Source organism: Hemicordylus capensis, chromosome 5 (assembly GCF_027244095.1).
Source record: "Hemicordylus capensis ecotype Gifberg chromosome 5, rHemCap1.1.pri, whole genome shotgun sequence".
NCBI lineage: Eukaryota > Metazoa > Chordata > Lepidosauria > Squamata > Cordylidae > Hemicordylus > Hemicordylus capensis.
The window spans coordinates 186,925,371-186,937,938 of record NC_069661.1 but is presented as its reverse complement, the minus strand read 5'-3'; the positions used below and the strand labels follow the sequence as shown (position 1 = coordinate 186,937,938).

General features: G+C 42.7%; 1 protein-coding gene across 3 annotated transcripts in view; it reads right to left on the bottom strand.

The window, feature by feature from the left end:
• Positions 1–11,165, bottom strand: part of HELB (DNA helicase B) — a 29,171-nt gene extending 18,006 nt beyond the window's left edge. Inside the window, exons 1-4 of one of the 3 annotated variants that reach the window (XM_053252588.1) lie at positions 10,532–10,632; positions 8,658–8,796; positions 4,771–5,145; positions 2,955–3,130 (exon numbers count right to left, since the gene is read on the bottom strand). In XM_053252588.1, the coding sequence (XP_053108563.1) occupies positions 2,955–3,130; positions 4,771–5,145; positions 8,658–8,796; positions 10,532–10,597 (756 nt within the window). In that variant the 5' untranslated portion in view covers positions 10,598–10,632. Of the gene's footprint in view, positions 1–2,954; positions 3,131–4,770; positions 5,146–8,657; positions 8,797–10,531 lie in introns of all 3 variants that reach the window. The other 2 variants (XM_053252590.1, XM_053252589.1) reach the window with 2 other exon arrangements.
• Between the last annotated feature and the right edge of the window lie 1,403 nt (positions 11,166–12,568).

The window sequence follows — 12,568 nt, the reverse complement described above, 5'->3', positions numbered from 1 at the left end:
GAGTTGCACTCCCTCTGTCAATCCCCCATTGGAGATCATCCATCAGGCTAACCAGGGCAGTCTCTACCCCATAGCCTACCCAAAAACTAATTTGAATTGGGTCTAGATAATCAATTTCCTTCAAGACTGTTTGAAGCTGGGAGGTCACATCACCCTCAATTACCTTGGCCAGCCATGGAAGGGTGGAGATGGGCCTGTAGTTGTTTAACTCTGAGGGATCCAATGCAGGCTTTTTCAGAAGAGGACTAATGATTGCCTCCTTAAGACAGGAAGACATCCTAGCCTCCCTCAGAGAAGCATATATATCTACCAGACCTTCTACAACAACCCAACCCCCGCTGGCCAGATAGTATTGTATAAGCCATGTCGGTCAAGAGAACAGGTGACAGGCTGCATCGCTCCAAGCAGCTGATCCACATCATCACAAGTCACAAACTAAAACTGATCCAACCTAACCATGTAAGAGGAGTTGCTGGACACCGCTGCATTAGACTGTGCAATAATTATTGGGTCTGGATCGGCCCAAATACAAGAGATTTTCTCCAAAAAGAACTCATTTTAAAATGTCACAATGGGTAACTGATGGTTCCAAATTCTGATTCAAGGTAGAATGGCATGTACTAGCCCTCTCACAACCCTAAACAACTCCGCTGGATGTGAGCTTGCAGATGCTATATGAGCAGAAAAGAAGCGATTCTTTGCTGCATGTTTTGCTTAAGCTCAGGTCTTCAAATGTGCTCTTATTTTGTAATCTGTTGGGTTTGAGGAGTCTTCCTCCACTTGTGCTCCAGTCGTCTACCTTGCCACTTCAGTTCCCATATACCATGGGGCCAAATATTGAAGCGGGCCGGAAAGGACACTTAGGAGCGATCCTGTTTACTGCTCTGGTGAGTTTGCTGTTCCCGTTCTCCACCAGGGCATCATCAGAATCACTGGCAGAGCCAATGCTAAATCCTTCCAAGGTTTCCTGGAAACCCATTGGATCCAATAACTTTCTCAGGGACCACCCTAATACACCACTGCAGAGGTGGGACATGATTGTGAGTCTAACCTTAACCAGATGTTTCACATTTTATGGTACAAGATTTGGTATTCCAAAATTTCCACCACCATACAATGCATAGCTTGCAAAGTATATGGCTTCAAACTCTAGGAGCTAACCCTAATTAGTATTATCTGCAGCCTGCTCTAGATCTCTTTGAACCATAGTTAAGGGATAAGCAGCCTTATGTCTGTTCTCAACCACTGTATCTTCATGCACTAGGGGACAACACTGTCTTTTCAGAAAAATTCAAAGAAAGAAACTTCGAAGTATCTGTCATAGTAATTGTAAAGGGTTGTAAACCACCACGAGCCATTTTTGGAAGGGCAGTATATAAATCAAATTAAATAAAAAGTAAAAGTAAAATAATAATGGGTGGATCATGGACACTCTACAATGTGGGGAAGGGAAGAAGTCAAAGGGTTCAGACAACCAACAAACCATTGTTTGTTTAGTCATGAATGTAACCCGATACCACCTGAATATACATGTTCCCCCACTCCCCTTAACTCCTTATTTCATATGCCCAGGGAATCCCAGTTTGTTTAAACTGCAGCTCTGCAGTTTGGCCAACCCAATTGCTCCTCAGTTTGAATGAGAGCCACAGTTTAAACAAATAAGGATTGAAAGGTCATCTCTTGAAGAGGATACATCAGGAGGAAGGGATCAAGGAAGGTTTGGTTTTTGTGGTTTTCTCAGCACCAAATATAATATGCTATGCTATTGCTACTATAACTATCTAGTTTTGCTGGATCATAAATTGACCAAGGCAAAACTTGAGTGCCCACCTTCCTTGAGTTGTGATTTGGTTTGTTTGAGAGATAGTGTGGCGAGAAATGGAGAAAAGCTACCTTCCATCCAATTACCTTCCACCCAACCCACAAAATAAATTGGCAAGCAGGCAATTTTAAACAAATTTTTAACCTTTTAACACATTTTTAACCATAGGACCCTATGGCGGTTTTGGGAAAAGGTTAGGAAAATGGTTTAAAATCACCCGCTTGCCCATTTCTTTTGTGGGTTGGGTGGTATATAGTACCCATCGTGCCCCACCACCCAACCCACTTTGGTGTCCCTAGAAGTTACCCATGGGGAACAATGGGGTATTTTGAGTTTCCCCATTGTTCCCTATGGCCGAAACACTTGAAAATGCAACATCCGTTTCGTGCACATCCCTAGCATGAACTGCCTCCCTCACCCATTCACTGGGTCACTGTTCGCAGAGGCCAGACTGCATTGAACCAACAGCATCCTCCTTCCCCAAGCAACATCAAACTAATGGGAGCTAAGACATCAATGTAAAAACCAGGTCTGTGCATCGGAACGTCCAATTCTGCTGAATCTGTAGGATGCCCCCTGTGCCGCAGAGAGGCATCTGCTCCAGCCATGGCCCTCCCTACACATTTCTGAATGTTGTACGTGCTAAGGGGCCTCTTTTAAAGGAACTGGAGCCATGCAGGGCCAGCCAGGATATCCACAGGGATAACTCTACAGTTCCCAGCGACCCCCACCCCTCTCGGGTCCCTGTAAAATAAGGTGTTCCAATGCGCATGCCTAAAACAGAACACTGTTCAAGCACTAGCAGAGATAGAGCCTGCACCAACTAGTTTTGACAAGGCAATGCATCTGCGTGTTTCACACACAATGTATTATATCCCCCATCTCTTGAAAACACTTAGCATCTGGCCCATGCATTACACCAGAAGTCTACTATGAATAAGACACAGAAATCAGAAACTGGCCTTTATATACAGGATCTTCCATGCTGCTTGTGAAACTATTAATAAGATCACGTTATTGGAGCTGTCTTGACAGATATAAACCATTCAATCAGTCTGGCATTACAAGATGTTAGAAGAGCTTAGAGTAACACTAACAAATGCTCCATTTGTTACATTGTGTGTTTTCTTACTGTGCTAAATCCAAGTTTCCATGGCTCTTCCTTTAATATTTTATTCAGTTTTGTCAATTCAACATCTTTGCTGTTCAGCCATCCGATGCAATGAGAAATATTCCGTGGCAAAAGTATTGGTAAGAATTCCAGTATAGCAGGAAAGGCCAAGGCTACCAGTACAGCTTTCCCTGCAACTACAGAGCCATCAATAAACAAAGTGTAATTTATGGAAGCTGATAATGGTTTACTATCAATTTAATTTTTTAAAAAGACTAAACTTTTCATGCAGTGTTATGAAAAGCAGTTCCAAATATTTTAGTCCCAAACACTATTTAGAAACATTTCTATTGAAATGCAAGTACCATCCATTGGCATATTCTTCACTATTCTCTCTCTCTTTGCCCTTTTTAAATATTCCACAGTGTTCACACAGATTTCTGAGACCACAAAAGCAGTTGCTGCTCTTAAAAAGAAGTAGTCCCAGCTGTTCTCCATTGCTAAATATGTTAAGATACTTTCTCCATAGTTTATAAATACAGAAGTCACAGAAACAATCTATCCAAGTCACCGAATGAGCCGAAGACTGCTTTCTACAGTTCAAACAAGCCACTAAGTCATTCATTTCACTAGTTCTTTGTGAGTATCTAATATGTTTTGAATGTAAATGTAGGCATAACAAGTTTAATGTGGTTCTGCTGTTCAAAGGAATCCAAAAGATGTGTATTTTTAGCTCTGTGTTACAGAATCCTGTGTCTAAATGTCATTATTTTCCAAATGTTTTATCAGAGGGAAAGCATTTTGTATATGCTCACAAGTATTCTGCTCTTAGTGCCAAAGTGACTCCTGCTAACTTGGCAAAGAGGCACCTTTTAACGTGGTGATTCTCTTTATTTAGCAGGGGAGAGTAACTGGCCCTATCCACCCCCAGCACAGTATCTCCAGTGACTGTTGCTGGTGTCTATCTTGTGTTTTTTTTTAGATTGTGAGCCCTTTGGGGACAGGATTCCATCTTATTTGTTTGTTATTTCTCTGTGCAAACCACCCTGAGCCATTTCTGGAAGGGCGGTATAGAAATCGAATGAATGAATGAATGAATGAAAGTACTTGAAAACAAAAGATCACAACTTTATTCAGGAATTCAGATGTCTTCTATTTTTCCTGAGGTACAGCTTCCCTCCACATATTATAAATTTATCCAACTTTTGTCTTGAACCCAGTTCCTTGTTCCCACTACTGTTACAGAGAAACTAATCCAGAACATTACATTTCTTAAGAAACCCTTTCTTATATCTAACCTAAATTTGTTGACCCATTTGTAGCTATTAGTTCTTGGATCAACGACACCCTTCCTTAATCTATATAGCTCCTTTAACAAGCTGAAGATTTAAGTTAATACAAGTCTATTATTAACATTTGCAAAAAGTATTAAAACCAACACATTCCTGTCTACATACTGTATGTGGAAACTGTTCTTTAGATCAATATAGTGGCTTACGCTGGGATTTCCGATTGGCCAGTGAGGCTGTAAGCATCGAAAGAAGTGCCAATCATCTTTTTCAAGAGCACAAGCGCACAAATATTTAAAAATTGCATGCCCACACTTTGGGAATGCAACTTATATTGGAAACAATGTAAGCTGCTCTCCTGAAGTACAACAAAGTATTTGCACACTTGTGTAAGACCTCCAGCAGCACTTCTTTAGATGTAGCATCGCAGGCCAATTGCAAATGCCGGTGAACACCTGCATAACACATGGGCCATTAAAATTAAGTTTAGAGATTCACTGATGAAATAATAAACAAGCAATAAATAAATAATATATGTGTATACTTACATGAGTTCTTAATGTAATTAAAGATGTCAAAAAGTTTGGTATCTGCAGATTTTTGTCCTTCTTGAAGTTTTGACTCCTGAAACTGATTTAATATTTCTTCAAGATCCATAAAATTTAAAGAGGATCCTTCAGGAAGCCACTCGAAAAACTCACTTATAAATTCTGGTGGAACATTACATGCATTAAAGAAGAGTGAAATAATTGAAATCTGATTTTCCCCTGCATCAGTCTGTAGAAAGTAAGACGGATACCCCTGCACATAGTAGTATGGTCCACTTTTTTTAACTTTAACATTCACTTTCCACCAAGAATCAGTAAATAGAAAGCGTCCAGCCACTTGGTACTTCGCTTGGGATTTTTCCTCCTGTATTATAACTGTAAATTATATAGAAGATTAAATTGTCAGTACATAAAGAGTAACATTAACTTTTTTTAAAATTAGGTAAGCTTGGCACACATCACAGAATAATCACAATAATTTAAAACACTGATAATTTAAAACAAATTTGACAGAAATCACAGTCAAAATAGTTTTAATCAATCTATCAAAACTGCATATGTCTAACAATAGTCTTGAAAGACAAAACATGCTTACTTTGTTTTTAGACAGTGCTTGTATCTCTGTGATACATTTTTATCCCATTCTTTTTTATGCCATTCTTTCTTCCCTCCCACCCTGCCCTTATTTTATTCTCACAATAACCCTGCAAGATAGATTAGCCAGGGAGATAGTTACTGGCCCATATCACTCAGTGAGCTTCATGACTGAGTGGAAATCTGGGTCTCCTCAGTTGCAGCAGATATCAGCTACTAGACCACACTGACTCTACAGATAGATGTTGCAGTAACTGCATCTAAAAAGATGCATTCCCTCCTGTGTGAGTGAGAAGTGTCTGAACATGGTGCCTGCCATCTGCAGCTCTAATAAGTACTAATATTGAAAATAATTAAAGAGTTGCCCAATTAATTGCAAGTTTTCCTTCACTACTTATTTTCTATAAGACTCCTCATCAGTCAATGTTTTGTCAGTCTAAAATAGACTTTAAATGATCTAAAGAGAGTGTGTGATTGCCAAATATTGGAAGCAGTAACACAATTTCTGTAATAAAAAAATCTACAAGGGCATTGTGCAAATATAAGGAAGTTTGCAAATCGTTCAGGATGAACACTGTCAAATAGGCCAAATGGTGCATGTACATCACAGAGGTCAATAGGACTCCTCATGAGTAAATCTGCATTACTGATTGTTTACAAAAATTGATTTAAACCAACATATGTTTCCAAAGAATCTTTGCAGCACAGACTGGACAGATCCTATCACTCTGACAGCATTATATTCCTAGGGAACACATATGACATTGTGAGCATTCCCTTCAAATGTAAACATAACCTTATGGTCAGCTCAAAAGACCTGGAATGAATGTCAGCAGTTCTTCTGTCCAACTGATTGACAATATCTCCAGATCAAACCTTTTGGACATTATTGTGAGAAATGTTGACAAGACATGCTAACTAAAGGCAGGAGTGCAGAGTTGTACACATTCACATTCCACGTGGAGACAACCAGCTCAGCTCAATGAGAACCAGCCTACATATATGCAGTTGAACTAGTACTGTTCTCCATATTTGGTTTTGAGCTGTTTTATCTTCTCATGCAAGACATATGCATTAAAATATATGCAATATTTTGCTTCTAAGGCAACCAGATCTGTATTGTACAGCTTAATATGATGTTTCCCACCTTTGTGTTCCACCACATGGACCAACAATGATCACAAGAGTGCACACACTCACTCACTATTCCTCGGTGTCCTTCCTAACATAAGGTGGATTTGGAGACATCAACAGAAATAGTTTGATAGAACAACTTCTTATATTCATCTCAAGTCTTTCTGATAACAGACCTGGCCAATAAGTTATATATTAGTGATGTGCACGGAACCACGGAAGCGTGATTTGACACCGGCGGGGGTCTCCCTTTAAAGGCAGGGGGGTTGCACTTACCCACTTACCCCTTAAAGAGAGACCCCCACCACGCCAGCATCGAACTTCAAACCGGCACCAGCATGAACCGGTTCGCAGGCCTCTTGCATGGCCTTCAGACCGGTTCGTGCCCTATTATATATATGTATGATGATGGATACCCACAATGATCACATCAGTGGGACTTGCCTGCTCTATCTGTTCGACAGTGCCTGTCTTTGATAATTGCAGACCTTCATACACATAAAGATTCCACCTGCCATGTGCAGCTGGCAGACAGAAGTGATATTTTTTGCAAGAAGCTCTTGCACTAGAAATTCTGGTCTCAGAACAGAGCACACTGGGCCATCTGTTTCTAGCTTGGGGCAGTAGATATTCATTATTATTACCTATAGTGATTCTGCACAACATAACATGAAGGACACTATATCAAGTCTCATACAACTGTCAAGAAATGTTCTATCTGATAATGCAAGGACAAGTCCACACAAACAGATTCCGAGGTAAAATGGTTTCCAGACTGTACCACTTCAGCCTGCAAGCAACATTAGCATGTCACATAGAAGGTTGGGCTAGAGCCCTTCTCCCCAGCATCTACTTTTCTACAAAGGACCATTCAGCCACATCATCCCCAACCTGCAATCTTTAGTGGTACACATTAATATTAGGCTACCAAAGAATCACAGGAAAAAGTCACCAAATTACTTCAGAATGAAATGTGGAAACACTAGGTTTTACATATTTTTAAACATGTTTATACAAGATGAAGAGTGACTAACCAGACTATTCAAAATATTTAAGTACTTTACTCCCAATATGTGAAAGGGCTCTAGACATAAATATAATTCCATGGCTGACAGCTGGCTACAGAAATAATATCTCAGGTATAATACTAAACCATAGCTTAGCACTTCAGTTAAGAGTCAACACTAGGGATCTACACGGAACTGTTTGGTGCTCCATTCCAGGAGCGCTGAACCGGTTCCATGGACCAGCGTTTGAGCCGGTGCGAAGGTGGGGTGTGTGTATGGATAACTTTAAGGGCAGGGGAGGGTGCACTTACCCCTCCCACCACTTTTCCCCTGCCAGTGCTGTGTATTCAAACTGTCCAACAGGGTGGCAGCATACCTCCCTGCCACCCCATTGCTTCCTCGGACCGGAAATTCCCAGTTTGTATGCCACTCCGCCGGACCATTTGAATACACAGCAGGGAGGGGAACGTGGTGGGAGGGATAAGAGCAGCTGCCCCCCGCACTCACAATCCCCCCCCCCCCGCCTTCAGACCGGTTGGCACGAGTTCCATGCACATCCCTAGTCAACACTCCCTCCTCATCCTTCCTTCCCTTTGAAATAAAATGCAGTTCCCCGTTATCTACAAGCACAGGGAAATGTGGTCTGCTCTGATGAAAGTTAGTTAACACAAACCAAGATTAAAATGTGAACCTGATGTCCTGTTTTGCCAACTATAACTACACAGTCAAGCGCTTTAGCTAGGAAATGAACCATAAATTTAAGACATTAAAAAGCTGTTGTGCCAAAAACAGAAAGTTTGGGATAAACTTTTAATCTTAAATGTGTGAGAAGGCAACTTGAAGTTAGTCAGTGTCAGTGATGAGCAGTCTTCCCACTAAGGTGTGCACACTCGCTCACACGTTTTTTGATGTCCATTCAGTTAATTTTGGATGATGCTCAGGTTGAATCAAGAAGGCCCCACTCTGAATGTATGTGTGCACACACTGCCTTGATACTTCCACCCAAAACAAAACTCATTCTGCACACAGATGGGGCAAAAATTAGAGAGAACACTGATGATGAGGTTTCCCTCATGTTGTGTTTTTAGATTGTGAACTGCCCAGGGACTTGCAAATGAGGCGGTATAAAATGTGTTAAATAAATAAATATACATGTTGCACTTCTGTAGGGTTGATTCAGACAATACCATCTGCCAGGCGATGAGGGGTGCAATTGTGCACATTCTGCTCCCTCTCTCGGCACACTGTTCCACTCCATATAACTGCACAGGACAAGACCATCTGAACGATCCTCACATGTAATTTAAATATATTAAAGATTTTTGACATTTACATTTACTAGCCGACCCCGCACAGAGCATCTGTGTGCTCTTTGAGGCCGGGGGTTACCTCTTCCCCCCCACCTTCTGCCCCAGTCTCCACTTCCAGGCCTAGCCACCTCTCCTCCCCACTGCCACTTCTGCCCCCCCACTCCCCCCCAACAGCCTTGCCTCCACGGCTGGGCCTGCCGCAGTGACCTTTCCTCCTGGGTGCGCCTCAGCCAATCAGGCATCTCCGCCGCCCAGCCAATCAGCTGAGTGCTGGGACGCACATTCCAAGGTACACCCAGGAGAATTAATAATATAGATGTTAAAATATAGATTTAGGGTTGGTTCAGATGGTATGCCCACTGACCCATCCTAAACACATGATGGAGGAGCATGGGCGTGCATGTCTCCACCTCCACAGGATCTGGTGCTGTTGTCATCTAATCACACTAGGGAGGCAGTTCATCTAGACTGCTCCTGAATGAACACATTTTTTTATAGGGCGGTATAGAAATGTACTAAATAAATTAGAGTTTCCTCTTCTCTGAATATTTTTACGAAGGACCTGAAAACATACCTGTTTAGCCAGGCTTTTAGTTTAAAGTTTTAACACTTTGGGTTTTAGAGGTTTTATTTGTATTTTCAAATTATTTTAACTTGTTAATGTTTTAATGGTTTTTAGACTGTGAACCACCCAAGGACCTTTTTTGCATAGGACGATATAGAAATGAACCTACTTAATAAACAAATAAATACTATTCACACATTAAAGTAGTACTTAATTTGTTTATTTATGTGAACTGTCCCTCCTGTACAATTAGGAGGCATGACATAAGGGCAAAGGTGTACATTCCCATGCATTACAGAGAGCAGTTTAGAATATTATTATTATTATTATTATTTTTACATTTAGAGCAGTGTACTACATACTTGAGTTTCTCTTTCACAACAACCCTGTGAAGTAAGTTAGGCTGAGAGAGAAGTGACTGGCCCAGAGTCACCCAGCTAGTTTCATGGCTGAATGGGGATTTGAACTCGGGTCTCCCTGGTCCTAGTCCAGCACTCTAACCACTACACTACGCTGGCTCTTAGCAGGCCCTTCAAGTATGTTTGAAATGCTGCATTAAAGCAAACCTTGCATGGGATCATGCGCAAAGAGAAGCACACTCACGCTCCTCATCATATGGCGAGTTGACACCCGGCAGGCAGCAGCATTGGAACTGCTCCAGTCCGGAAAAGGCGCGTGCAGTGCAATCTTAAGCAGCCCTATGGATCCAAACAAGTTTGCATAGAGCTGCCACTGTCTGTTGGTCACAACCTTATACACACTTTACCTGGGAGAAAGGCTCATTTAACTCATCGCAGGATAGGCAAGCATAAAATCGCACGGATCTTTCTTCACTCAGCCCTGGAAGTGAAACCAAGTTGCTTCCTCCGAGAAAGCATTTCTCAAGGCGGTTACGCAACAGCGGTGCCTTTTAGAGTCGAGCGAGCCAAGTGAAGGAGGCCAAGGGCAGATCACTTCCCACCGAGTTCAGGGGGGCCTACTTTCCCCCCAGCTCAGCGTGCAGCGCAGCGCCGCCAAAAGCATATCTAGAAGATCAGACCATCTAAAAGAAGAGAGGGGCCGGCGGTATCTTCCGACTCAGGAGCAGAGGTTGCAGAGAGCAGCAGCAGGAGGGCCTCAGCAGCGCCTAAGCTGGTAGCTCCCAGCCTTACCTTTCTGGCGCGGGGCTGTCTGGTCCGGGTCTGCCCTGGCGGCGTCTGGGAGCTCGAAATCTGCATCGGCGTCGTCTCCGTCTTCCTCCTGCTCGTCGTCCTCCTCGTCGGCGCCTTTTGTTTTCAACGGCAGCAACAACCCCCAGAGCTCGAAAGAGCCCCGTTTACCCGGCTCCCGACGGCAGCCGGCCATGTCTTTTTCCCTTTCGGAATTCCCGCCCTCCGCTGCAACTCGGGCAGACTCTTTCTCCACGCCGGGCCGACCAACCCCCAGGGAGAGTCTCCACCCCGCCGACGTTTGCTTTCCACGGCTAGTTGGGTGGAAATGGCAGGCACTGCTAGAGTCCAGCCCACTTCCTCTTTGGGGATTGCAAGCCGACCGAGAAGGGACGACGACCAGAAAAACTTCCTAGTAACGATTTTAACCGTGCAATAAGACCGTGCTTGTTTACTCGGAAGGAAAGCTCACTCCACTCAGTAAGGCTTACTCCCAGGTCAGTGTGCACAGGATTGCAAACTACACTTCTTTTAAAATCGTGACCATAGTATTGAGCTGGGATCGTGAAAGTAGAGAAAATGTGTAGAACTTCAAAATTTCTAGTGCTAAACTAGAGCTAAAACCATCATAGGAAAGACAACCGCAGCAGAAGAATTTCAAAAGAAAAACGTGTTCCGGGCCGCGCTGCTGTTCTTGCGACGTAGTCTTGAAACGTACTTACTGGGAAATAAGGCCCATTGAATGGAGGCTTGCTTTCGAGTAAACATGTTTATGATAGGGCTGTAGTATAAATGTATCTGTGCATAGAATCCTTTAAGCCACCCTTACGGAAATGACTTGAGGTTGCTGGTTGGAAGCCCTGCTGGTATGTTTCCCAGAATATGGGAAACACTTAAATCAAGCAGCAGCGATATAGGAAGATGCTGAGAGGCGTCATCTCAGATTGTGCTGGAGATGACAATGGTAAACTTCTCCTGTAATCTATCAAAGACAACCACAGGGCTCTGTGGTCGCCAGAGGTCGACACCGACTCGCCAGCACACTTTACCTTTATAGAGTCCTTTATTTGTGTGGGCTGGTGCAAAAGACATTTGGTGGAATGGTCTTTAATTTCCAGCCAGTACCATGTGCAAGGGCAAACTTTATTTTTTCCCCTCTTGGAAAATGGCTGCTGTGAACGAAGACCAACTGCAATGTTGTACCCCACCTCTTTTATATTCCCATTTAGAATTGCCGTTTTCTGTTAAATTGTGGTTTATAGACTTGCGGGTGGTGCAAAATGCCACAAAGATGTTGCATTCTAGGCAGAAAGAACAAATCCTAGCTAATGTACAAAAGAGTTGTGCCGTGTGAGTAGTGGGTCATTTAGAGAGGGCTCAGAATCAGAAGGGCTTGCTTTCAACAAGCTGGACTCTAAAGAAGAGTTGAATCACACATATGGACATGGACATTAGTGGAATGTGAGAACAGCCTGTCTCCATCCCTGCCTGGTCTGTAAAGGGCCTGTGTGCCAGAACTGAACATGGGTCCCATCAGATAATTTCCCCATAGCGATCAATGGGCAACTTAAAAAGATTAATAACTGAGAATTATCAGCATTCTCTCCAAACCCCCAGGATAAGACTGGGTATAAAACACATATATGTTTGTCATAAAGATAAGTGCCTTCCAGCTACCTTTCTCCCCAGTGCTGAAGGATGACACTGCCCCTATCTGCAGGTGGCAATTATGACATCACCTGTGGTTTATTTCTTATGATGTGCTTATTGTCACCTCGGTGATGGCTAAAACTCCATCACCAAGCTTTAGCCATCAAGGTGTAGAGGATTCAGGAGAAGCAGCAGCATCTCACAGGGGCAGCTTGGTTCTTCTCCAAGAAGAGATGGGATAATCAAGTCAAAGCCATTTAAAAGTTGTCCTCCTAAATATACAAATTAGGAGCAAGGCTACCCAGTAAGAAATATATTTCTGTTCTAGAACAGGAATTTGCAAGGGCTGGAGGTGGTTTGAAACCAAGCCATCCAGCAGATGAGAGTATT